General features: G+C 34.6%; 5 protein-coding genes across 7 annotated transcripts; 1 reads left to right on the top strand and 4 right to left on the bottom strand.

The window, feature by feature from the left end:
* Window positions 1-244: 244 nt before the first annotated feature.
* Window positions 245-637, bottom strand: LOC123909910. Its single transcript, XM_045960845.1, has one exon. The coding sequence runs from the start codon at window positions 635-637 to the stop codon at window positions 245-247; it is 393 nt and encodes a 130-aa protein (XP_045816801.1).
* A 1642-nt stretch (window positions 638-2279) lies between these two features.
* LOC123909904 (PKS-NRPS hybrid synthetase cheA-like) lies at window positions 2280-4426 on the bottom strand. The gene is made up of 2 exons (XM_045960832.1): window positions 3421-4426; window positions 2280-3314 (listed from the first exon to the last, which is right to left on the bottom strand). Exons 1-2 carry the CDS (start codon window positions 4405-4407, stop codon window positions 2280-2282), a joined length of 2022 nt encoding a protein of 673 aa, XP_045816788.1. The 5' UTR covers window positions 4408-4426.
* Window positions 4427-4442: 16 nt separating this feature from the next.
* On the bottom strand, window positions 4443-5489 carry LOC123909900. Its single transcript, XM_045960830.1, has 2 exons — window positions 5148-5489; window positions 4443-4819 (listed from the first exon to the last, which is right to left on the bottom strand). Exons 1-2 carry the CDS (start codon window positions 5179-5181, stop codon window positions 4443-4445), a joined length of 411 nt encoding a protein of 136 aa, XP_045816786.1. The 5' UTR covers window positions 5182-5489.
* An 11241-nt stretch (window positions 5490-16730) lies between these two features.
* On the top strand, window positions 16731-20732 carry LOC123908745 (COBRA-like protein 1). Of its 3 annotated transcripts, XM_045959465.1 has the most exons (7): window positions 16731-16817; window positions 16990-17132; window positions 18025-18104; window positions 18304-18760; window positions 18950-19109; window positions 19205-19482; window positions 20099-20732. In XM_045959465.1, exons 2-7 carry the CDS (start codon window positions 17054-17056, stop codon window positions 20392-20394), a joined length of 1350 nt encoding a protein of 449 aa, XP_045815421.1. In that variant the 5' UTR covers window positions 16731-16817; window positions 16990-17053; the 3' UTR covers window positions 20395-20732. The 3 variants fall into 3 exon arrangements, with proteins under 3 accessions (XP_045815421.1, XP_045815420.1, XP_045815422.1); XM_045959464.1 differs by having other exon boundaries at window positions 16774-17132; XM_045959466.1 differs by lacking the exons at window positions 16731-16817; window positions 16990-17132 and adding an exon at window positions 17400-17869.
* A 2006-nt stretch (window positions 20733-22738) lies between these two features.
* Window positions 22739-26008, bottom strand: LOC123908746 (COBRA-like protein 4). Its single transcript, XM_045959467.1, has 6 exons — window positions 25759-26008; window positions 25553-25632; window positions 24353-24809; window positions 23948-24095; window positions 23581-23858; window positions 22739-23202 (listed from the first exon to the last, which is right to left on the bottom strand). Exons 1-6 carry the CDS (start codon window positions 25808-25810, stop codon window positions 22922-22924), a joined length of 1296 nt encoding a protein of 431 aa, XP_045815423.1. The 5' UTR covers window positions 25811-26008; the 3' UTR covers window positions 22739-22921.
* Window positions 26009-27114: the final 1106 nt, after the last annotated feature.

Below are 27114 nucleotides of genomic sequence, written 5' to 3'. Positions count from 1 at the left end.
CAGTTACCGAAATTACTAGTTCGGTAAAGTTTTGCCGAAATTACCTATTTCCAGTGACCGAGTCAAAATTCCGGTACCTAAATACCGAAATCTGGGAAAACTTTGGTAAGCTTTTACCGAAATAGTATTAATTATAACTTCAAGAAAATGAAACACACTTAGGCAAACTAAAAATCACAACAAAGATGAAAAGGAAAACACACTTAGGCAAATTAAAAAACAAAACGATAACAACACGGTCGCATCACTTAGTTTGCCTATTTGGGTCTTCCGGCCCAACAAGACAAGCAAGGATGGCTTCAACTGATCTTGTCAGTGTCGCATCTAGCTCGATAGGTCCCGTGGAGGAGTACTGCTCGAAGATTGAAAACATAGTTTCAACATCATCGTTGTTTTCAACAGCCATACGAGTGAAAGCAACGCGTCCGTCAGAACCAATTGATGGCTTTCGATACAGGAGATTTGATACCGTTCTATTGTCGTTCGGGTTGTTGACGGTGCGATTCAGTTGGTACAGCTGCTGTTTCAGACCTTCGAACGTTTCACCGTCATTGATTCGAAACAAATGCGGTTTTCCATCGCCGAAGTAAACTGCCGCAAGAGTAGATCTCATTCGTTGTGTGAGTGAGACATCCATTTTCCCGTTATTTTTTTTCTGTCGAGTGTTGAATTCAACAAAACACGTGAATTTAAAGATGGGTTTGGTGCACATTATGGCGGTAGGTGAGCGTTAATGAGGTGGATTGGTAGTTAGCGGAGTTAGGTGGGCTTAAATGCGGTAGGTGGGTGTTGATTCGTTTGGCGAGCGTTTAGAAAATTTAGATGGAGCATAAAAAACGTGCAACATAAAAGCATTCATTAATTAAAAGGTCACATCAACATAACTGAAAAATAAGCGATAACGTAAACGAAAATGCAACGACAACATAACTGAGAATTCAACAACATGAGTAACCAAATTTCAGTTTGTAACTACTAAGGTAGCATACAAACGTGGATACTTCGGATCAACTTCTACCCCATTGAACATGTCGTTCACATCGTCATCATTTTTCAACTCCTTCCACTCGTATTTTCGGGGTTGCTCATCATATCCACCGACATTATCACTGGCCAGATCGATTGTCGATTCGTAATACGCAATTTTTTCTATTTTGATTTGTCTGCCGTATTTGAAGCGATACATGACTTCGATCTGGCGTTTAAGAGCTTGAATAGTCGTCAAATTGTTCGACAGGTCAACGCAGAACAACTCGTTGTTACCGCGAAACTTAACTGAAAATGCATGAGATGTCGCCCTATTGTTATTAACAGACCGATTTGAAGCACTCATTTTGTGAAATTGTTCAAACGTGTTTTTCACAACTATACACATACGGCGGTTTTATACTACATTCAATCTAATTACGGCCACATAATTTCGTCGGTGTAATTTTAACCACAACTAAATGTCGGTGTAATCTTGACCACAAAAAAAAAAAATTAAATAAAAATAAAAATTGTCGGTCCAATCTCAACCACAAAAAGTGTCGGTGTAATCTCAAATATAAATTATTTGACGGGTTCGTATCGATTAAGTTATTTATATGATTTTTAACAAGTTTTCAGGCATATGCTTACATCTTTTCTACCCCCCAGTTTTCTTTTATACCCCCCAGTAAACAGTTGTAAATTTAAACACATTTCGGTTCGCATTCCCCGAAGTTTATGAGTTCGGTTAATATTCACCGAAGTTGACTGTCATACCCCCTTATTTCGGTACCAAGCTACCGAAAATTTCAGTGGTTCACTGGAATATGTAGGATTCGGCAGATGTGTACCGAAATTATAGTTCGGTACCTATTTGCCGAAATAACAGCATACTTCGGTACCAATCTACCGAAAATTTCGGTTGTTCACTGGAAATAGGCTGGTTCGGCAGATATTTACCGAAATCTGGGTAAATTCCGGTACATAGTTACCGAAATATATTTTCATGACAACCAATGATATTGTAACTCACGACCTTCCATGGAATGACATCCACGCGAAATCCACTGTTAATGCTGTTCATCCAGACACATTCATATTGGAAAAATTATTCATACAATTACACAACATCAAGATTACTTCAACCAATATCATTATATTGACACAAACAATTACACAACACCAAATCACTTCAATATATTTCATTACAAAATGGATGTCATTACATCTCGATTCATATCATTACAAAATGGATGTTCTTTACATCAAAATATATAACAACGTAAAATACATTAAAATAGGCCAAATGATCAGTCAATCACCAACGGAGTTTCTCTACTGCCTGCACCAACTATTTGGATGGGGACAACGTTCTCGGTGCTCATCATCTCCTCGAACCTATGTTGCGCAGCTATGAATGAATCTTCCCAACCCAAACTTTGTTTAGCACAATATTGCTTCCACGACTTGTTTGATTTGGGTATCGGACACCCAACTTTAAGCTTTACCAAAACATAGTGATCCGGTAACGCGCCAAGGCAAATAACCCTTGAAGACGGGTTTGGTGACGGAATGGAACGCAATGGGAAAAAAGTTTCACAAGGCCCATTTTGAAGTATGGAGAGCTGAACAACTACTCTATCCAATATGGTGGCCACGATATGTCCCATATCCGGCAACGTGAACCATTTATCCATCGGTGCAACACTATTCCTAATACTAGTACGTTGTCTCGTCCTCGGGGGTGGGAGTAGTGCATCACAGATATATTGGTAACGCTCCTCGCAACCAAATATAGCAACATACATATCCTTATTCAATCGCAACTCCCTGCTCATGTTGCACCGTATCAGTTCAAAATCATCTTCGTTGCCTCTCTGAGCCAATGCAACGGCACGGTAACCACAATAGCCGTCGCCGTCCACGTTGATGATATCTTCAATGAAGGGATGCATGAATTTTGGCATGTGGTTAATTCCAAAAATTTTAGATGATGAGGTTAGTGGCAATGGGTTGGACACAGTGAGCGGAGCTTCAGACACCGTAGGCATAGGGTTTGATGCGGTAGGTTGTGATGATGATGGCCTTGAGTGGGACGGAATTGACGGAGACGGCTTTGACGATTGCGACGCTTGTGTCTCCGTGAAATATTCTTCAACATGCTCCCATCGAGACTTATCTCTGCTGGTGGATCTTGTTCCACGGACCACCTTTTTCTTTTTAGCCCCTTTTGATTTTACATTTGTGGTCGGAGGCTCCACATCGGTGGTTGTAGGATACGCAATCTTGCGGAGTTGATCTCGGATCTCATTTTTCATGCTTACATCAGCTGTCCTCAATCGTTCCTAAAACAAACAAAAAAAAAAAAATATGCCATTAAAAATTAAAAACCAACGCATAATGATCGTAAAATCGTAAAATAAGTGTATTATGCCTTTAATAAACACGCACCTGAATTGCTTGCCACTCTGCCGTGCACGCATAATCGTCCTCGACGTCGCCACCAACTTCTTCATCTTGGAAACAAATTATCTTCCAATGTTTGTAAACCTCATCGAGTCTAATAGGCCTATTGTGGTGCAGTTTCTTGGCAATCAAACACGCACATGGCAGCCCGTAGTTAGTCCTCATCAGACAACCACACTTCATGCTATCCATACCAGTAAACTCGACTCTTTTTGATTCAGTGTGGATGTATCTCATTGCACGTCTAGAGACTTTAAACATCAAAGTCGAGTAAAGTGTTTTCTTCCGGTATGTGTGTCCATACACAGACATGTTCTGGCCAAATTCAGTTTGCACTTGGGTGAATTGATTGCCTAACATTCTGTGAATCGATTCCCAACCCTTCACCAAATCACCGAGACCGTCGGTCAAGTAACTTTTCAAAACACCGTGTGCGCTTTCAGCTCTATTTGTCGTATTGTTGCCCATGTGCATATACTTGTCCACCCATGCACTCACGAGCTTCTCTTTGTCGGTGTCCAAAATTGTCTCTTCAACGTACCGAACAAATTTTGGCCACCTCTCACATAACTTCCTAAAAGCCATAACATTTTCAGTATACTCAGCCTCAGTAGACGAATCTAACACATCCTCGAACGCCAAACAGACTCTTTCCCTCATGTCCGCCGCCTTGACCTTTTCCCCATCCCTCACCTTGACCAGCTCGGCTGCCTTGGTCCTCACATTCTTCTTAACATGGAACCGACAAACCAACGCCGCCGCTTCTGGAAACACAGCCGGAATAGCATTCATCAAAGCTAAATCTCGATCCGTCAAGATAACCTTCGGCAAATTTGTCTCACGCCTTAACAAACAACGTAGTTGTTGCAGAGCCCATATAAAGTTGTCTTCCTTTTCGTTACTGAGCCAGGCAAAAGCAACGTTGAATGTCTTCTCGGTCGAAGTGTATCCGACTATTTCAAACAGCGGCATTTTGTACTTGCTGGTTTTGTATGTGGAGTCCATCATCAGCACAGTATGAAAGGACATTCGCATTTTCTTGTTCCGGAGGTATCGGATTTCAACTTCTTCTTGGCTGGAACATACTTCCCACTACGTTCACACTCTAACACCAATTGAGCCTTTCTCTTCTCGCCCGAATCGGATCGCCTAACTATAATTGCGAACCTTAAACTTTGCGACACGCTTCGAGCCCATTTGATCAACTCATCTCTGTCGTTCTCTTCCCTATCAGTCGCAAAATGAGACGATGTGTCAATTTCTATCGGCTGCGGCACATTAGGAGGACTTCTTGGTTGACCAGCTGGAACAATGCCCGTTGCAAAAAGGCCAAGCACAACAGGTCGCCTAACTTCGACAACTTCGTTAATTTCGCCTTCCGTAACTACAGCATACGCAAATGAAAAAACAATCAATCAACCACACATAATATTTACAATCCTATTACAACACTAATTAAACACATAGGACACTATGAAGTCAATATGAAGCCAAAATAAAGCCAAGTCAATATGAAGTACAGTTTATAAGTCAATATAAAGTCAAGTCAAGCCAAGCCTAAGCCTAACGCAGAGGATCAACATTTCGGTTCGTATAAACCGAAGGTCACATAACCTGACTTCGGTTTATATTCCCCGAAGGAATACTGTCAGAAACCTTGCGAGAACAGAGTCTATGATAGCAAGAAAAAACGAATTTAAATCGGTGGTTACCTGAGTTTTGTGCTTTGGTGCGTGTTGAATCCATTAGATGATGCTTCAATCTCGATTTCAAGCCTCAAATGCGTCAAAAGTTGATCTTCTTTCCGTAAGATTTTCAAATTCTCGTTTTGTGAATAATAAGAACTGACAGCAGAGTATTTATATATAGAAACACTTCGGTTAACATTAACCGAAGTAATTCAGCGAGTGGTTTATATAAACCGAAGTCCATGGCCTGCGGTTCGTAAAAACCGAAGTCCATGGCCTGCGGTTCGTAAAAACCGAAGTCTCTTGACAAAATTTTTTTATACCGCAAAGGGCAAAATGGGATTTTCGGGGGGTATAAAAGAAATGGGGGGGGTCGGGAGAGAAAACTTCTTCATCTAGACCTGATTCAGCCTGATAATGTGCAAAAGGGCTAGGTTCTGCGTGTTGATGGTTGTGGTCGTTCGTCGTGCTAATGAGTTTGTTGGTTTTTTGGTGATTCTTGTACTCGTGGTGCTTACTCAGTCCCGTTGATTGACCATCCATCGATCTAGTTTTCGATTTGTTTTGGGTTGCTTTGGATTTTCAACAAAACTTGTTTCGTCAGAGGTTGATAGAGAGTTATTGTGTCGAGTCTGTTTTAGTATATGTATCATTCCATTATTTCGGATCTTTTAGCTTGAAAAGGTCATCATCGCTTGACGGTCGGTTCATTCGCCTCAAATTTCTAGGACTTCTATTTATTTTCTTTTAGGATTAACTAGAAGTGGGTATGTTTAGTTGTCCTACGCGCTTTTGTGTAGACTCACCGAGTTAGCTTTATGTCCCTTCAGCTTTTGTATATATTTCTTTTTTCTTTTTAATAACATACTAAGGGGTTATAGGCAAAGAATGGAGGTAAAGTCTGTTTTGTCTTTTGATGTCTAGATGATCTTCGTTTAGGAAAAAAAAATATTATATTATTATGATAATATGACATACGATGAAGATGCTTGGGCGTGCCAACCGAATTGGTATGCCTAAAGATCCTTTAATGCCCGCTATTTTCTTCACCCAGTTAAAAAATTAATTGGACTCATCAAGTGTCACATAATTGCATTTATATTCCTAAAACTTTAGGAATGACAAAAATGAAGATGGGAATGATTTTGATTCTCAAAGATCTTTTTTTTCTTGCAGTTTTTAACTTTTTAGACCAATTTACAATTTTTATGTGGATTGGTTTGAATTTCAACACTCCCTTTAATGATTGACCTAAAATTGGTTTGAATTTCTTGCGCGTCCTATTTTTAGTCGTCCGCTACTTATAAGTTTCTTGCGCGCCTATTTTTACTCATCTGATATTTACGAGTTTCTCGCGCGCCCTATTTTTACACGTACGAGTTTCTCGCGCGTCCTATTCTAACTTATCCGCTACCTACGAGTTTCTCGGGTGCCTTATTTTTACTCATCCGCTACTTAAGTAGCGGAGGTGTTTTATGATTTATATTACGAACTAAGTTCAAATCATCCAAAACAAATTATTTATATTTACTTTTAATTTTAAGTTTTTCGGGCTTGCGGGCCGCCCGTGGCCCATTCGGGCTAGCCCATATTTTAGCCGGGCTTTATCGAGCCGGGCTAAAAAGCCCGGAAATAATTCGGGCTAGGATTTTCAAGACTTCTTGTGAATGACATTTGGATACATATAATAATGAGGAAATTAAGCCATCGAGTTTGGTTTAGTGGTGAGGGGTTTGAGTAGTACGTTATAGGTTCTGGGTTTGATTCCCAACTAATTGTAAAAAAAAATAAAAAATAATGAGCAAATTGAAGGTAATTTTATTGCTTATTATGATAATATTTTCAATGTTATGATAATTGTTGGGGATTTCATTCCCTCTTTGGTAGATCAATGTTCTGGTTCGGGACCAGTTCTGGCATCAAGTGATTTCAGTCCTTCTCGATCGCAGTTACGGGTGATTGAACCGTAGTCCTTCCTACCAAGTTCAGCGTCAATCACCACTGAACCAACTAACAATTGGTGAATGTTGCGTATTTTGAATCTTGATGATGTTGTTGAATTACATTTTGATTTTTTTTTTTTTTTTACAATTGCAGTTTGAATTGTTAGGTAGTTAGATTTTTGAATTGTGTTATAAGAGGAACAAGACTCATGTATCGCACACTTGCCACCTCTTGTGAATTGTGAAATCCTGGAAGTGACCGACTAGAGTGTAGGAAGAAGAGACTGGTGGGTGGAAGAAAAGATTGAAGTTAAATTGAAAATGTGATATACCAATTATTTTTTTCGATCATTATAATAAGTAAAAAAGAAATTATTTATTAAACAATTAATAAATTTTTTTTTAATTTATAATCATGACCGTCAATTGAAAGGAGTAGGTTAGAAAAAATTAAAAAATTGAAAACAATATTTAGTTTGCTCATGTATGGCACACTTGCCACATTTTGTGATGTCCCTGGAAGTGACTCACTAGAGTGTAGGAAGAAGAAACTGGTGGTGGGTGGATGAAATGATTGAAGTTAAATTCAAAACGTGATATACCAATTAATTTTTTTCGATCATTATAATAAGTAATTTTTTAAAAAAGTTATTAAAAAATAATAAACATAAAAAAAAAATATTTTTTTTATTTATAATAGTGATCGTCAACTGAAAGGAGTAGGTTAGAAAAGATTAAAAAATTTTAAACAATCTTTAGTGACATCCGCTTTAGCCGGACAATGCTCATAATAAATCAATTCATCATCTTAACAACATCTCATATTTGTCAAAGCTTCCGCATACCGATTAACTTCACAATACATGTGACGATAAATTCTAATATGGACCACTTCATCAAGTGGTCCATGGTGGACCAGTCATGAATAACATTATAATGAATACAAATTTTACAAAATTCACCGTTGAATTGAAAATTTATATCATCCATAGAAAAATTGAAAATCATATATGTTATTGAGACCCATCAAGATTAACGGTTTATTAAATACCGTAAATCTTGATGGGTCTCAATAACATATCAAATGATTTTCAATTTTTGTAAATTTTTTTATAGATGATTTATATGATATAAATTTTCAATCTAACTATAAATTTTATAAAATTCATATTCAATAGATCATTTGTCCATGGTGGATCACCATAACATTAGCCTACATGTGACACACTTTGATCTCTCGATCTAAAACAAAGAGTCTTCTACTTTTATACATTAACCACCAATCAACCACACTTGTCATTCTTTGTCTTTTTTTTTGGTACAACCACAATTCTCATTTATTTTTTTGTCTACCAATTGTAACACCCCATGTCAATTTATCTAGAATATCAACAAGAGTGTACTCAACTGAATCGGAAAACATTAATTACATTAGAAACACATGAATAGGATTACAAAATCCAAGTGAATACAAAATTGAGCTAACTTCTAAATACACAATCTAACCGAGTCTTATACAACATATAAGAAAATCTTAACATCAGCTTAATAGTGTAATTCACATATCTGAACTTCATGCTTTAAGGCCTCGACACCTCGATCAACCTGTCTATCTAAAATAAAATGTGGGGGGTGAGACAGTCACTTCGTCTCAGTAGTTTCATTTACCTATTGAGTTAGTAATTAAGAGGAACAAACTAACGGTTGATCATTTCATATGTAGCATCATATTCATTCGTCAATTACATAACATATAAATAAGTGTATCACACAATAATTATCTGGATTTATTTTAGGTAGACCTCCTGAGCCTTAGGTTAGTGGCTAGACTCTCACACATTTAAATATGTAGAAGTGTGGAATTCGGGATTCGAACCCCGATCACTGTAATAATATCTCTGATAACTACCATTTAAATTACACCACACTTCTCATTCTATTATACTATTCAAAGTATCCACAAGAATTAACGGATGGTCCAACTAAGCGTCTGTTTGGTTATACGTTGGGCAGCTCCAAACGCGAGTTTACCACCTCGAAACGCGATTTCTTCGATTTCTGGGTTGTTTGGTTAAAACCAAACGCGATTATTTGCAACGTGATAACATACCCAAACGCGAGTTCACGTGAAGCTACAATTCCAAGCTTCTGCGTTAAATCAAATGTGGATCCAAGCCTTAAACTAAATTTTTTTACATATCCCTCTATTACCCTCAACTCCTCAATGATTTTCTGCAACGATGGTGATTATTAAAGAGGATAATCAGCACTGCAGATTGAAGAAGATAAACAGTGCTAATTATGTTTTTGTTGAACAGACAAACATTTGGGCTTTAATAAATTTGACCTGATAGCCCATTTATGTTTTTACAATACCTAGCCCACTTAAGTTGTTATTTAATTGGAGTTATTTGCCTATCAGGATTTTTACTATAAAGTAGGCTTAATTTTTAGTCAAAAAATGCATAAAAAAATATTATGTGTTCAACAAACATAAATATTTATATATAATACATTTAAAATAATAAATATCAGACTTTTTTTTGGGTACACTGTCAAATTTTATTGAATATGGATATTGTGATTTTTATTCAATAAACAAAAATTTTACCCTTTTAACATATGGAATGGAATATTCTGATTTTTATATAATACTATTTACATTATTACTTACGGTATAATTTTTATTTTCATAAATGTGAAAGACCCTTTTGGTAATTTACATATTCAAAAGTAATTTTAATTCAAATCATCCAAACAACATCAAATATTGAAAATCACTTTTACATTAATATATCCAAACATAAACCAATTCTACTCAACTCACTTTTAACCAAAATCAATTCTGTCAAACTTAATTCTACCAAACTCAATTTTAGCCACCGCTAAACCAAACACACACTAACTGATAGTTGCTGTCTGTCCTTGTGTGTCGGAGGCTGAATACAAAAAAGGACATAGAGTTAAGGGAAAATGGTAGTACACTAGTACTTAACAAATTGACAAATTACTCCTTCTGTAATAAGAAACACTCAAAGCCCCACATAGAGTTAAGGAAAATGATTTATCTTCATTGAATTTCTCTCAATTTTTTTCGATTGTTATATATTTACCGTAAACATGAGACATAAAAAGAGAGATAAAGTCATGAAACTATAATAATAATAATAATAATAATAATAATATATAGAAGATTGAATGGTTGAGAACTTACATAAAAACAGAGATATAAAACTACAAAATTCAATATTATTTTTTATAATAATATTATAAGTAGGAGCGTTTATATCCAAACTTTTTTTTTTTTTTTTGAAACAGCAAAATATATTAAGAGACTCAAAAACTATGTGCAAGAAATACATAGAAGAGCCCAACAAGGATAAACTTTTTTTTTTTTTAAACCGAATCAAATTGGAAGCATACATTTTAGGAAAATGCTAGTAAGCACGACAACAGTTGTCGTACAAATCCAACGACATGACGTGGTCATCACCCTTCTTTTTCTCTCTCTTCACGATTTGAGTTTTTTTCCTGAGCCTTCAATCACCAACTCCATTTCAAAGTAGTTATGCTTCTGTTTCTCTTCTCACCAACCCCATTCATTCCTGACCAATCCTCCGCCGTCGTCCTCGCCACCGGAGTATTGACAAGGAGGACTTGATGAAGAGGAAGCCGCCGGAGTTCACCTGTGGTTGTATTTATCAATCCTCGTAGTGGCTGCCGTCACGGTCCTGGGAGCAGTTGCAGCAACTCATGAGCGAAGAATTAAGTGCACCATGTTTTCTAATTTATTCATGTATTTTATTGTTTTCTAATTTTAATTTCTGTACCAAATGTCACTAAATAGTTGATAATGAAATTGTTATTGCTGGATGTAAAATAAGAAACCCCAAAACTACTGCTGATAAGTATTGTCGTTTTACGCTGTGAAGAACGAATGCGGCGATGCTCTGAATAGCGGTGAAAGGAACACCGTCCGACAGTAAAAAGGAGATGGTGGATCGGTCATATGGGAATGGGTCAGGCAAGGAAACAGGAATGGATCTTTTGATTTTTTTTTATATTTGTTTTAGAGAAATTAAGAAAAATATGTGTGGCATAATCCGGAGCGTACGATGAATCTGACGGGTCTGGATAGGCCAAAGGAACTTGGATTTGGCTTGTCGTGCCATTCGTCGGTGGAAACATGTCGTTCCATCTAGCACTACTCTACATTTTAATATTATTTATTTTTGTTTGTTATTATTACTATTAGTATGAGATGAGATGAGATATTGCATTAATATATACTCCAATGAGAAGATTTATGTACTTCATGAAGTTTTATTACCATGGTGAGATCTCAGTCGATGCTGCATAGAATAGGTTGTGCGTATAAGAAGCAACGGCGACAAAAGCTCTTGCGGCAACTTTGGAGATGAAGCTCGGGATATTTTCATGGTGTTCGTCGATAATTTTAGATATCACTTTAATATCTACTAATCATTTTGATGTCTTAATATTTTTAATTTACCAGAAAAATATATTATACACTAGAGAAATGTTTGTTTTCGATTGAATTTTAATGTGAAGTTAATTTACATCGACATATTATATTTATTAAAATATTGAGATATGCACTTACAAGGAGAGGAGATCCTCTCCAGTCAAATTCACCTCATGTTGAATCCCAACCTTTCATTTATTTTTTGCTGTCTACTGTTCATTCAAATATATTTTTTTTAAAAGGTGTGGATTAAACTTTATCCCCTCCGGTGGAATTTAAACAGGAGAGGATCCAGTCTCACTTACAAGAGCTAATGAATGAAATGTTTTCTCTCTAGGCCTCCCATGTATCTTTTATACCCCAAATATTCCAATTTTGCTCTTGCTAAAAACTTCGGTTCGCAGAAACTGAAGTTTTTTCTAGTTCAAAGTCAGGGAAAATTCGGTTAACAGAAACCAATTTTTTTTTCAAGGCAAAAAAAATTCGGTTCGTAGTGACCGAAGTTTTTATTGAAGGGCAAAAAAGTAAATTTCAAAGGGGAAAAGAACCATGAGGGCCTAAAGAGAAAACATCGAAGGAGCATTATGCCATTATCTTTTAAAGTGGCAGGTTGTTTTAAGGGAGGGTGTAAGAAGCAATATGTCATGTGTTGGGCCTAGCTATGTTCTTCAAGAGAATGTGATGATCGATGAGGATGTGTTGTTGCTTTGCTTGTTGGTGACTACATTTTTCATCACTAATATTAGCCAATTTGATTTTAATGAAAGAAACATTATTTCGTCTCTAATTCCATTACAATTAGTGAGAAATTTTATTTCCTCTTTAAATTTTGTTTTGTATAGCTTATTATTTATGTATTTTGACAAAAGTTTAGTATTTTTTTATCAATAGAAAATAAATATAGACAACTAAAAAAAATCACAAACGGAGGAACTGAATTTCTCAAATATTAGTTAAGCAATAACTTAATAAGCAAAAATAGACAATATAAAATGATAGACTAAAACTTTATTGTCTTCATTGTAAAAAAATAAAATAATGGTAAGTATTTTAAGAAACTGACCACCTTCTCACCATTTTATATCCAAAAACTATTATATCCACATGAGAACACATTATTGAAAGTTTCTTAATAGTGATTGCTATCATTACCACCACTAAAAACTATTATATCCAAAAAAAATATTTTACTATTTCACCATAACATAATTGAAAACATAGAAATATGTTCATGATCATACGATAAATTTCAAGTATAATTAAGATTATATTTTGCTCAAACATACAAATATAATATTGTTCTAGCAATCGTTGGTTGGTCAAGTGGTGATTGTCAGTGGATTTGGTATGGAGGACCACAATTCAACTCTCACAACTGTAATCGGGAGAGAACTGAAACCACTTAATACTGATGATGGGAAAAAAAAAACAAAAACAAAAATAATATTATTCTACTTTTAATTGATCCTCTTATTAGTGGACGATAAAATTGTCCCAACATATTAATCGATTTTTAGATTTTTAGGTTAGATTCTAAGTTTTTGAGAAAACTAGATATTTCACCCATGCGATGCACGGATATTACACGGGTGTTGTAGCAACACATTTTTTATTTGATTGAATAATACATATATAAACCTACACAATATATCCAATATACTGACGTGTACAAATAATAGCAAAAGAGAAACCAATTATGAATATATAAACAATTAATAAACAAATATGATATGGAGAAAAATCAACAACATATTAGTGGATGGTAGAATTGTCCCAACATATTAATCGATTGTTAGATTTTTAGGTTAGATTCTAAGTTTTTGAGAAAATAAATAAATAAAGAGTATCCCGAAATCACTATTTAATATTTTTGATTTAACAATTGTGGAAAGTTAAGATATAAATGTAATTATCAATAACACAATCTATTCTTTAGTGTAAAAGAAGGTGATGCTATTTGGTTTTTTTTTTTTTTTTTTTTTGACAATAACAAAATGATATTCATTCATTCAAATTGATAGATTACATCAAATACAACCACATAATCAACATCGCTAAAAACATAAAGGATGAATCTGCGAACAAAACTCACAGCATCCGAGTTAATAGCATACAACGGCAAAATGCCTACAACAAATAATATGATAAAGTTAAAGTCACCGAAGTATCCATGCCTCCGGATCTGCAGCGTTGAAGCCCAAATCATTGGTTGAAACTGTAATTGACTGAAGCCGATCTTTTCAATAGAAATCAAATGAACACCGCACAATACGGGACAACAAAAACGTCGCACAAGACGACGAACAACACAACGCCGCACTCAGACGGCGAAATCACAAAAAAAAACTTGATCAATGTGAAGATCACTTATTTAAACAAAGAAGAAAAGGAAAAACAAATATGAGGGGTGATTTTGGGTCAAAAATTGACCCTAAAACCACCCCTCCTTGATAGATCAAGAAGAAAAAAAACTAGGTTAATGTGGGGGCGGCGGCTATGAAGAAAAGGAGAAGAAAGGTTTTTTTTTTTTTTTTTTTGCTATTTGGTTGTTACAAGCTATTCGACAGATGGACAATATGCAATTAGACAATGACTCTTTTTGGTAAAAAATAGTGGATAACTGATAAGCTAATTTATAGTGGATGAGTTTATAGCGGTTAATTTATAAGCTAGCTTATAGCGAATAAGTTAGCTGATTGAATTTGTAGTGTTTGGTAAAATTAACGGTTGAACTAGCTTATAAGTATGAAATGATATAAAAAAGATATGTTTATTTAATATTTAATTTTTTTCAAGTAAAATTGTAGGGGTAAAATTCGAAGAAAATATAATAAGGTATAAACTCATAAGCTACTTGAAATAGCGTTTGAAAAATAAGCTATGAGCTAATAAATTAAGCTATAAGCTCATTTTTAAAGACCGTTACCAAACAAAACTTTTAGCTTATAAGTCAAAACCTAGCTTATCCGCCTTCCCAAACATGACCAATGTCTTTTTGAATTGGATGCAAAGATTGTCATTGACATTTTTAATATATGTCTTCCAATGACCTTCTTACTTTGGTTTTATTATTAAATATTATATTAGTAGTCTAAATAATTTTTGTCAAATTCATTGGTTGAGTTTTCTAGGAGGCAAGTTAAAGTAGTTCCTCATGTGTTAGAGTTAATGCCAAATTGTATTGTTGATGCTTTTTATTTTATAATAAGATAAACTTTTTATTTTATTTTGGTTTAAAATTAAATTTTCAAAACCTAATTCCCTCTCATGATCTCTTCAGTTTCCCACTCACATGCCTTCTTCCTTTTGTTTAACACCAGTTTGTCATCTTCGTTTATGCACTATTGCCTCTTTCTCATGTTCTTTCAATACTTTTATTTCTCATAATTTTTGTAAGATGTAGGGTCTGTTTGTTATAGATTTTTTTAAAATAGATTTTTGTAATGGTACATAAATTTGTGTAAAAAAAATTTACAAAGAAACTTTTTATAAAAGCTTCAAATGGAAATTTGGTTTGAATAATTATTCTTAAAATGTTATTTTAGGTATTTGATCATTTTATTGAAACTTTTTTTGAATATCAAAATTTCAAAAAATCACTTAATTTTGAAGCTATTTCATAGATTTTCATAAAAATCATTTCTGAAATACAACTTTTTGAAAAAAATTATAATTTTGACTATGTTTTGATCTTCAATAATGTGTGTGTTTATGTTATATGATGTCAAAATTAGTGTTTCAATTTAGAAAAAACAAATATAAAAAAACTTGTAATATTTTGAAAATCGATTTTAGAAAATCTATTTTCAAAAATACAAAGAAAAAATCTATATTTTTTAAAGCTGAAACAAAGTCCGTAATCGTAGTTCACGAAATCACGTGATCTTATTTCTAACATTTTTTGTGTGTTACGTCACTTACGTGAATTAAATTTGCTTAGGCATACAAGAATTTAGTTCATATACAACTTAAACTTAGAAATTTTATCCTCTGTTTGGTTGAGCAGAAAGAAAGAGGAAAAAAAAATTACGGATTTCAATTGGTTCATGCATTGAAATCCGTAATTTTTTTTCCTTTTTCTTTCTTTTCGTTCAAACCAAAACGGACCATTAAAGAGAGGTACGTGAATTAAGTTCACAACGAACGATGATAGGAAAAAAATAAATAAAAGGAAAACGTAGAATATTGATGGAAGTCGTGGATGGAACTTGTGATTCAATCTTTAATCATTCATCAAGTTTGGTCACATATTCATGAGTGTTTGTGAAAGAGATCAAATATTATATTTAGAGTGAGAGATGAAAAAAGGGGCTTCTGAACTAAATTTGGTATTATAATTAAATTTTAAATAAATGTGGGTGTAACTAGTTATTTTTGGGGTGTTACTAGAAAAAAAATCTTAAATATGTACAAAAAAAAAAAAGTTAAATTAATAACTGATATCATTTACCATGTTTAACTTCACAATCCAATTTAATTTAAAGAGTGATTTCAGATTAATTTTTCATGTGACCCAAATAAAGTTCTCACTTATTTATGGTAAAATTTCTCTCTCATAATAAATAAGGGTATAAGTGAAATTGAACATTTAAAACATTTGAAAATTGGTCAAAGTTTCTTATAAAAAGGATCAAATTTTTTGCCCTAAGTGTTTCTTATAAAAAGGACCGGAAGGAGTACCTCACAATGTTTATATTTATTTTGGTATTAACTTTCTAATTTCTCAGGAAAGAAGCGATTGTAATAATCCAAAGTTCAACCACGAAATAAATAAAATCTAATTAAAAATAATTCTTATAAAAAATTCAAGGGGTGGAAATCACACTTGATCCTAGAACTGACTTCATAATCAGATTAAGAGTGTGTTTGATTTGCTAAAAAACGGGGGATTGAACTGGACAACTTTTGTTATACCCTGTTTGATTTGAAACTAGTTATGGGACTGGACAAATTAGGTAGCAAGGAACAGGACAAAACAAGATTTTTGTCCCTTACTAAACCACGTGACAACTTTTTGTCCATAGTAAAACTATAAAAAATACAATAATTCCCCTTTTATTTTCGAATATAAAAATATTATCGCCCTATATCACTTGTGTTGTTCTGTTCAATTCTTACTGTTTTACGAATCAAACGCACCCTAAAAATATTCGGAGTCAATTATTCGTCTATATAAGAAGAAAAAAGCAAAAGTTGTCACTTTACACATAGGAACCAAAAACTATGAACTTAAAGGAAAATTTCTGAGAGCCTTTGCCAAACCAAGTAAGTCCCTTCCAATGGGTATTCTTTGCTCACAGCATATTTTCATACCATTTTCATTCAAATCATCACATTGCCAACTGTACACAACAATACATACACTCTCTCTCTCTCTCTCTCTCTCTCTCTCTCCAAATTCCTTTATTTATTAAATTTATTTATTTATTTTGATCAGACAAAAATCCTGATTCTGTGTAAGAAACTATCACAACTCCGACAAACAAAAAAAAGAGTAAACAATGTTGTTCTTCCCTTTCCTTAAACCTTGTCCATGCATGCTTTTCTTCCTCTTCTTTACGCTGTTCTACACTTCAACAGGTTCTTATTTTTTCTCCTTCTTACGTTTATGTAATGCTGATTTTATTTTTAATGTTTTTCTTTAAAGTTTTCAACTTTTTGATTCCTCTTATGTTTTTGGTTCATGGGTTTGTTCTGTTTTAATTTTTATTGGTAGTACCAATTGTTTACTTTTATGTTCTTTGTGTTTTATTTTAATGGTGTGAATGTGAACCTTAATGTTTGTTTGAGATTGATGTGAAGTTTTGTTCTTTCATGTTGTTGAAAAATTTGGTGAATAAGGGTTTTTCTTAAAAGGGTCAATTGTGATTGTGATGTTATGATTTTCGATGTCTCTCAATGGCCATAGTTAGGGATGGCCCACATGGTATTTTTTATGTCTTCATGACCCTAAAAGGTCAGGTGAGGGTTTAAATAGCGGTCGCAGTAATGGTTTCTGTCGCGTCACAATCTTTGATATTGCATAGAATTGTGTTCAAATGTGGCCTCAATTGTTGTACTGTTGCGGTTTCGGCAACATAAAAAATTGTTATGTTGCAGCCCAGATTGCGGTTGCAGACCTTTATTTAAAACTATGTCTAAGGTCACCATGATTAGGGTTGTATTGACAGTACAAAACCCTGTCAAAGGATCACGAATGTGACTGAACCGTGACCTCGAGTGTGATCTAAAACCTTGGTGATTTATATGCAAAATTTAGATATTTTTCCTTTTATTAGGTTATGGCAGCTCGTGGTGACGATTCAATGTTTTTTTTTGTAAGAAACACGATGTTCAGCTTTGTTTGTTTTCTATATTTTTTATATTTTCTTGCTTGTCTACATCGTTTTGCCAGTGAAATTCATATTTTCTTGCTTGAATTTTCTTTTCTGTTCACTTAACTAGTTCATTTTGTGGCTTTTATTTCTTTCAGAAGCATACGATCCACTTGACCCATTTGGAAATATCACAATCAAATGGGATATTAGAGAATGGACACCTGATGGTTATGTTGTGAGTAAATTCTTTCACTGTACCTTTTAATATTAATTTTACATAAAGTTCATATGATTTTACTATTTAATGGAAACACATTTTTCATGATAGAGTTGCATGTATGTTCACACCAGTTTCTCTCATATGCTATACACTTGTTATAGCTTTTTGCAAATTTGTATTACTTTGATCTCTAAGAAACAATTCATATGGACAGGCTGTTGTTACGATGAACAATTTCCAGCAATATCGTCATATATCGGCACCAGGATGGTCCTTAGGATGGACCTGGGCTAAGAAGGAGGTAATATGGCAAGTGATGGGAGGACAGACAACTGAACAAGGAGACTGTTCAAAGTTTAAGGGAAACACCCCACATTGCTGTAAAAAAGATCCAACGGTTGTAGATTTACTTCCTGGGACGCCATATAATCAGCAAATTGCGAATTGTTGTAGAGGTGGTGTACTCAGCTCATGGGCACAAGATCCAACAAATGCAGTTTCGGCGTTTCAAGTCAGTGTCGGTAGTGCTGGCACTACTAACAAAACGGTCAGACTACCGCTAAATTTTACCTTGAAAGCACCAGGACCAGGCTATACATGCGGACCAGCAAAAACCGTGACTCCTACTAAATTTACAACACCGGACAAAAGGAGAGTGACTCAAGCACTTAGTAAGTTAATCACCTTTTTTATGTTAATTTCTTAAGTTGTCGGTAGAATTATCGGAATTCAGAACCTTGTTTGGGTAAACAATTTAATACAACGCTTATAGCTTAAGCACTTATTGTATCAGTTTCCACTTCATATCAGGAATATATTATGATTAACTTATACCTTAACACTACTCTGATTTTTTGCAGTGACATGGAATGTGACATGCACATACTCACAATTTCTTGCTCAGAAAACTCCAACTTGCTGTGTCTCCCTCTCGTCTTTCTATAATGATACTATTGTACCCTGTCCGACATGTTCGTGCGGATGCCAAGGCAACTCAGCTCAATCAGGAAGCTGTGTAGAGTATGTTTTCGTCACTCGTAACACTATAATTTCATAATAGAAATTAGTATTGTACACTCATGCATTTCGTTTTTTTTTTTTTTGTGTGGTTACAGTCCAAGAGCACCACGTTTAGCTTCAGTTGTTAAAGGCGCCGGAAATAAAAGTATTACTCCTTTGGTTCAATGTACAAGTCATATGTGTCCGATACGAGTTCACTGGCACATTAAAGTTAACTACAAGGAGTATTGGAGGGTGAAGGTTACTGTTACTAATTTCAATTACAGGATGAATTACTCAGATTGGAACTTGGTCGTGCAACATCCAAACTTTGACAATCTGACCCAACTGTTCAGTTTCAACTACAAATCAATAAATCCATACGGGTCGATAAGTAAGTTTGTGTAAAATTTTTCAAGGATTTCCTATCTTATTATCGACATAAAATAAGTATCACTGTTTCTTTTAATTGAATATAGTGTACGATTTTAGATCAAGTGTAGTTATTAGTAGTATACTTGACAACCATTCTTATGTCCTGTTTGGATAAATAACTTGGTTAAACATTTATAATATAAACTCTTATCACACAATTATCACATAAAAGCTGATGTAGCAGTGTTGTCAATGCCGAACTGTGTTGGAGAACGCCATGTGGCGCCTTCATATCAGAGTATGATGGAAACTTCGCAATATCGGCCAAAATTGACCATGGCAGAGAGTCCAAAAACCGCCACTGATACCTGCCATGGCTGATATTTGGTAACACTATTATGGACAGCTAATGGCGATAAGCTGAACACAACTTATAGTTAGGTCATAAATCATTTTCATAACCTATGCCAAACAGTCTCACACTCTCACAAGTACTTATATTGGTAGATGACCCAAATAAGCCAATTATATAGAGATTATGAAGGGCTTTTCAAATTTCTCGAGCAGTTAATTTCTTTGTGATATTCTAAATTTTCATCCTAATCACTTTGTGAACATTATGTTTCTTTTAACAGATGATACAGCAATGCTTTGGGGCGTTAAATTCTACAACGATTTCCTCAACCAAGCTGGCCCTAATGGTAATGTGCAATCAGAGCTACTTTTCCGAAAAGATGATTCTTTTATGTTTGACAAGGGTTGGGGATTTCCTCGGAGGATCTATTTCAATGGTGATAACTGTGTCATGCCACCACCTGATGCTTATCCATGGTTACCCAATGCTGGTTCGAAGCTCGAGGTTTCCTTGGTTTCCTACCTTACTTTGATGATTGCTTCGTTGGTAGTCTTGGTACTTCACGCATATTGTTAATGTTCGGATCCATGGTACACGCGATTCTGCTATCTAAAATTTGCGTCCCTAACAGTTTTGACTCGATTTTGTGATACAAATTTGGAATTCAAACCTAGCTGGAGTATGACATCGATTAAAAATTCAAAGATACATTTGCCCTATGATTTGTTTCTTAGGTCCAACATAAGGGTTGGATTGTTAGTCATCACTGTTCTAACTTTGTAATGATGTATTTATTGGTTTTATATATCCTTGGTGTATTTTGTGAAGTAATTGTAAGAAATATATAGAAGACAAACTGAATCATGATATTGGTTGGATCTTTTGCTGCTAATTGGAATCAGGTTTCTTTTTAATATCATCCTCAAAATTATTGTTGGGATTTACCCTTAGCATCCATATAGCACTTTTGTATCAAAAAACACCGCCTTTGAGTTTGGCTTAGCGTTTCCAATGAATGATTTGAGTCTTCATATGTCTATCGTCACATTATCTCTGTGTCGATATACATGGCTTCAAAATGATCAGATAAGAATTCTGAGCAATACTAACATTTATCGTTTTAAAAGAAAATCCGACACTATGCATCAATTCACCAAAGTGCTAGCAGTATAAGTAATGAAAAGATGAGTGAATATGAATCTCCCAACAGCAACGACGACAATCACCAGCACTACGGTGTTGTTTCCATGCAGCAGGAATTGTGTTGATCTGGTCGAATTGCCCCTCACCATTGAATCGTTTGGTTGTTGCAATCGCAACATTGTGGTGGCTCAGAGTGAAATTAATGACCACCTCAGCAAATCTCAGGACGAGGACATAGACATTTAAGAATCTGTACCCATCATTTCGTCGCTTGACGTTCTCCTTTTTGTAGATGTTCTTCCTTGCATGGAGGTAACTCGCACGCTGATGAAGCTGAAAGATTATCGAATGGTTGAGAAGCCGCACCCTTGGGCGACGGTGGCGGTGGTGGACACCTCTTCGGTGCTGATAAACATAGACAAGAAAATGTCCCTCACGGTGCAGAAAGAGGGAAAGCAGAAAAGAGATTCTTCATATTTCAACCAATCTACCAACAGCTAAACCCCCAGACATATCACCGCTCACACTACCTGAGGCCTTCATTGGTCTCGCCATAACAAAGAAAACAAACCGAGTAAGTTCTGTTTCAATTGATGCCGGATATGCCATTTTTTTGGTTAGTTGCACCCAACACAAATAATCATCATCTTAATTCCTCTAGAATGGCCATAGTAGGTCGCAAGAATATCAAACTACCAACCAAATTTTCTGCTAATTTTGAAGCTCACTTCCAGGTTCAATTATTGACTCCCAATTTTCTGCTAATTTGGTTTGCTTAATAACACACCAAACAGTTTGTTTTCTTCTGAAATTGAAGTAGCCCATAATTTGTTTTCTAAAAACACTCGTGACTTGATTGATAGCGTTGAATTGAAATATGGGGCTGAGTTGCTTTTATCAGTTCTCATGTTGAAGTTGTGAATCAAGTGAGTGGTACCGACGATGGCAGTGGTGAATGATGAAGTTGGTTGAGACAATATCCGATCCTCCGATTGGTGATCTAACTAGAGCTAGATATGACCATGAAGAGAACTAACAAAGTAACTAACTTCCAAGTTACAATTGGTGGTCTAGTGGCATTGGCTTGGGTCCTTGGAGTATGCTTCTCTCAAGGTCTCGGGTTCGATTCCCCTGGTGCCAATTTCGGTGGGCTATGTCCATACAGAGCAAAAAAAAAACTCTGGCTTTAAATGCCCCCCCCCCCCCCCCCCCCCCCCCCCCCCCCCGCAAGTGGACGGTGAGATTGGTCCCCTTGGATTAGTCGGTCCTAAGACCGGATACCAAGTTTTGTTTTTTAAAAAAACTATAACAAATGACAACTAAGCTAGTAACTTGCATTACAAGTTACAGGTTATATAACTAACAAAACTAACCTATAACGAATACAATCTAGCATAGTCTCAATATATATGGCCACCAAAATAATCAAAAAAACATTTTCTTTCGCATTAAGCAAAACTGTGATATCTTATATTGCTAAAGTCATGTTTGGTGGGTCACTGTGATAACTACTGCAGGACTTGAAGAAATAGAACTATCATTTCAGTAATTTGAGATTTAGTTTCCATTTGAGGTTAAACTCATGACACCATATCTAGTGAAAAATGTTTTGGTTTATTGTTGTTTGTATTATCCTCAACATTGTCCAAAGAAACATACTAAAAGCGCGATGAATTATCAATTGTGGCATTGCAATAACATTATACAACATTTTGATTTCATATAACAGACAAAATTATTGTTGGGATTTACCCTTAGCATCCATGTAGCACTTTCGTATCAAAAAACATAACCTTCGAGTTTGGCTTAGCATTTTCAATGAATGATTCGAGTCTTCATATATCTATTGTCACTTTATCTCTGTGTCGATATACATGGCTTCAAAACGTTCAGAAAACAATTCTGACGCAATACTAACATCTATCATTTCAAAAGAAAATTTGACACTCTATGCATCAATTCACAAAAGTGCTAGCAGTAAAAATAATGAAAATATGAGTGCCTTGAAGTTAACTAAGCTCGTAGGCGCAGAGTTAGGGAGAAAAGGGTACGTATCAGGTGGAGGAAGCCTGCATTCATCGCCATTAAAGTAAACCTTGTGAGGAAATGCCCATCCTTGCTTGAATGTGAAGGTTTCTTGGTTTTTCTGAAGCAATACCTCTGATTGAATATTTCCCTTTGCTCCAGCTTCCATTAGTAGATCATTGAAGTATTTCATTCCATAGAACATTCCGGTGTCATCTGCATGCATAATGACAATATATGCTCATTCTTGAAGTTATCAAATCATAATCAAAAGACTTAACTATACTATTGGTCCCTCTATTTTCGCTACTTTGCAATATTGGTCACTTCATTTGTAAATCCAAAAATATAGCCGCACTTTGCGATGTCATGTTGAATAATGAGCTAACAAGTTTTGTGATGTGGCAACGCATAGCCACACCACCTGTGACTTTTGACTGCTCTTTATTCAACTTGACACATCCGAAAAAATAAGCTGAAACTATATTTTTGGATTTAGATATACGGGAACTAAAATCGTGAATCAACAAAACTAAAAGGACTAAAAGTGCATTTAAATATAAACAAACTTGATATCTATATGTTGATACTCACTTATGGATCCATAGGGTTGAAGTGGCTTATAATTAAAACTGAAAACTTGAGTGATATTGTTGAGATTTGGATGTTGAATAGCAAGACTCCATAGAGAGTAATTCATCCTGTAATTAAAATTCGTTATCGCGATTTTGACTCGCCAATAGTCCTTATAGTTATTCTTCACATGCCAGTGAACTCTAATTGGGCACATATGATGAGTGCATTGCATCAATGGTTCATTGTCTTTCTTTGGAGTGTGAACTCCTACCATACTCAGAATCTTAGCTTCATTCCTGCATAACAAAACCAGCAGAAATTGAATATTTTGAAATTTTTTCGGCGCATGTTTAAGGTTATAAGTTGTTTTGATTATAAGACTTACTTCACACAATTCTTCTTCTTTTGGCAGCCACATGCACAATGAGGACAAGGTGTAATGGTTTCATTGTAGAAGGAAGATAAAGATAAACAACAACTTGGATTCTTGCTTGCTAGAAACTGCGAGTAAGTACACGTAACATTCCATGTCACTGCATAATGATAAATGATAATATAATTGTCAGTGTTGAAACATTTTTGCTAAATAACGGGGATGTAACTCGTGAATGTAAATGAATTTGAAAATAATTCTATTTACGCGATATGCTATTGACTACAAAACTGTGTTATCAATAGCAGATTGCGGAAAATATTTCTATTCTAACACTATTTTCTGCTATCTACGATTTACAACGCTGTGTGGAAAACGATCAGGAAATTGAGATTTTACTATAGTTAGAGAACTTACTCAAAGCTTGAGTCTTGCGGCGCCTATCAGGAGTAAGAAAATTGGTAGGAGGAACAATCTTGGCACGGCCACAAGTATATCCAGGTCCAGGAGCCAAAAGAGTGAAATTCTTCGGAAGTTTAACTGTTTTGTTCGAGGTTCCAGCTTGTCCTACACTAACTTGAAAAGCCGATACTGATTGTGTAGGATCTTGTCCCCACGCTGAAACAACTCCGCCTTTACAACAGTTTGTGAATTGCTGATTGTAAGGTACACCGGGGAGAAGGTCTACAACCGTAGGGATTTTCTTGCAGCAATGCGGTATGTTTCCTTTGAACTTAGAACAATCACCTTGTTCTGTTGTTTGAGCTCCTACCATTGACCATATCACTTCTTTCTTAGCCCATGTCCAGCCTAAGGTCCAGCCCGGATTCATTATGTGTCGAAACGTTTGGAAGTTGTTGATTGTTACTGTCGCCTGATAAAAAATGTGCAAACAAACGCCTGTTAGACCGTTTGTGAGAGCTTTTGACATGTTCAAAAAACTATTTTCAGCTTATTTCTATAAGCTCTCGAGGATAAATTTTTTAAATAGCTTATATGAAAAAAACTAAATTTATTTATCTTTTACTATAAAAATAGCTTACTCATAAGCACTTACATGATAAGCACTTGATTAAGGTATTTATCCAACAATCATGGTCTTAGGCCCCGTTTGGATTGACTTATTTTTGAACTTATGAAAAATAGCTTATGCAAATAAAAAAGCTTTATGTTAATTCATAAGTTTTCACTAACAAAAAATGTACTTTCATAAGTTATTTTTTCATAAACTACATTGACAAACTTATAATAATACATAAAAACTTATTTATTTGCATAAGTTGTTTTACATAAGCTCAAAAATAAGTCAATCCAAACAAGTAGTAGAGATAAACTTGATTAAGCTATTTAAGCCGAGTAAAGCGGCAAGGGCATCAAAACTCTCTAAAATGATAGTTATATGTCTTTTCTATAATAGCTTATCATGTAAGTTGTAATTAACTTCTCATCTCAACTTCAGAAACTATCTCATTTAACTTTTTTCAAAGCAAAAGTACCTATGAACATTGTAATTGCTTTTTCTCAAGTGAATAATAAAATATTTCTCTAGCTAGTATATGTTGGAATTTTAATTTTCATAGAAAATATAAAACAATCAGCAATAAATTCTATACTTACCAAATAACCATCTGGTGTCCAAGACATAACATCCCATTTTATTGTTATGTTTCCATTTGGATCCAAAGGATCATAAGCAACTATTAGAAAAAAAATCAAACATAAAAAAAAAAAATATATTAATTGAAATTTGAAAATGCATGTATATATACAAGTGAAAAAAACCAATACATAAAATAATCAATGAAATAAACTTTATATCTTACTTGCATAAGAAGATAGCACAAGAACACAAAGAAATGAAAAAATAAGCCTCATTGTTGAATAGTGTGTTTGATATTATGATCAATCTTTAGCTCAATGAAAAAAATTATTGAGATTAAGAGTTATGTATGTAGAGGAAAAATGCAATGCACATTGAATGTATAGTTTAGTATAGAAAAAAGGATTCTAGGGAATTCTCTAGTGGTTCTAGTTATGTATATGACTCACCTAATGGTTGTTAGAAAACGATACATTTTTGTTACTACATATCACTATCTTATACTTAAGATTTCAGTTAAAGTTTCCACATCTTAAAGCAACCGCTACATACAAGAACAGAAGGGATGTGTAAAGGTGAACATAACACTTCAACTGTTGGGTTTGAATGGGGATGAAAACTGAAAAGTTCTTTGATTAAGAAACTTAACAAAGTTCAACAAAAATGAAAAAGAAAATTAAGATATATATATTTGAAAAATGTGGGAGGCAATGTCGGTTTTTTTTTTTTAAAAAAAAAAAAGTTTTTAGCTTGATGCAAATATTTGAAAATATTAAAAAATAATAATGTGACATTTTGTAATTGTAATTGAAAATAGAAAATAAGAATATAAAACAAATTATTCTTATACTTGGACCAAACTTTTTCCTTTGCCTCATGTAACATAACGGTAAAACTCACACACATTTAAATATAGACAAGAAGCATATTGCGGCTTCAAACTTGCATCTACATCTCTATTGAAGCGTCTATATCTCTACTGAATTTTAGATTTATTAAGATAGGAAAGAAAACAATTGTGGGAGGGATGTGAAGCTCAATTATTTTGAGTTAAGGATTAAAAAAAATTTAAGATCCGAGTTTAAATCATGGTAAAAGATAAAAAAAATATTAACCTCACGGTTAATATTGATCGCTTTAAAATGAAAAAGAGAAATAAAATCTTAGCTTTTTTCAGTTTCTTTAATATCCTTTTCTCTTCATTGTTGGCGGACCCAACTTTCTCATTATATACGTTTGATCTGTTAAAAATAAGGATCTGGACAAGACAGCTTCAGCTTTACTGTGTTTTATTTAAAAACGGTTCTTGGGATTGGAAAAACTGAGGGCCAAGACTAGACAAAAACCTAAATTTTTGTCTCCCGCTAAACCACGAGATAACTTTTTGTCCTATGCACTAGTTGTCTAAACCAAAATAACCTTTTGTCCACCAAACATCGTACAAAGACAAAATTTGTTCAACACCTTAAACTATGTCTTATGCTATTCTATTTGTATTATCATATATTATTTTGTCCGGTATTTATATTTTGCAGATTAAACCGAACTTTGATTTTTTTTTTCTTGAGGGTGATTGAAA

The sequence above is a fragment of the Trifolium pratense genome, linkage group LG2 (assembly GCF_020283565.1).
Source record: "Trifolium pratense cultivar HEN17-A07 linkage group LG2, ARS_RC_1.1, whole genome shotgun sequence".
Taxonomy (NCBI): domain Eukaryota; kingdom Viridiplantae; phylum Streptophyta; class Magnoliopsida; order Fabales; family Fabaceae; genus Trifolium; species Trifolium pratense.
This window is presented reverse-complemented; position numbering and strand designations above follow the sequence as displayed.

What these genes read in the sequence shown, in the direction of transcription:
- LOC123909910 (XM_045960845.1), bottom strand. Translation starts at nt 637, where the DNA reads ATGGATGTCTCACTCACACAACGAATGAGATCTACTCTTGCGGCAGTT.
- LOC123908745 (XM_045959465.1), top strand. Translation starts at nt 17,054, where the DNA reads ATGTTGTTCTTCCCTTTCCTTAAACCTTGTCCATGCATGCTTTTCTTC. An exon ending in GCTGTTCTACACTTCAACAG is followed by an intron (nt 17,133 to 18,024) that starts GTTCTTATTTTT and finishes TATTTCTTTCAG; the next exon opens with AAGCATACGATCCACTTGAC. An exon ending in AAATCCATACGGGTCGATAA is followed by an intron (nt 19,483 to 20,098) that starts GTAAGTTTGTGT and finishes TTCTTTTAACAG; the next exon opens with ATGATACAGCAATGCTTTGG.
- LOC123908746 (XM_045959467.1), bottom strand. Translation starts at nt 25,810, where the DNA reads ATGAGGCTTATTTTTTCATTTCTTTGTGTTCTTGTGCTATCTTCTTAT. An exon ending in GGACACCAGATGGTTATTTG is followed by an intron (nt 24,810 to 25,552) that starts GTAAGTATAGAA and finishes ATTTTTTATCAG; the next exon opens with GCGACAGTAACAATCAACAA. An exon ending in TCAACCCTATGGATCCATAA is followed by an intron (nt 23,203 to 23,580) that starts GTGAGTATCAAC and finishes TTATGCATGCAG; the next exon opens with ATGACACCGGAATGTTCTAT.
- LOC123909904 (XM_045960832.1), bottom strand. Translation starts at nt 4,407, where the DNA reads ATGCCGCTGTTTGAAATAGTCGGATACACTTCGACCGAGAAGACATTC. An exon ending in CAGAGTGGCAAGCAATTCAG is followed by an intron (nt 3,315 to 3,420) that starts GTGCGTGTTTAT and finishes TGTTTGTTTTAG; the next exon opens with GAACGATTGAGGACAGCTGA.
- LOC123909900 (XM_045960830.1), bottom strand. Translation starts at nt 5,181, where the DNA reads ATGGATTCAACACGCACCAAAGCACAAAACTCAG. An exon ending in CACCAAAGCACAAAACTCAG is followed by an intron (nt 4,820 to 5,147) that starts GTAACCACCGAT and finishes CGTATGCTGTAG; the next exon opens with TTACGGAAGGCGAAATTAAC.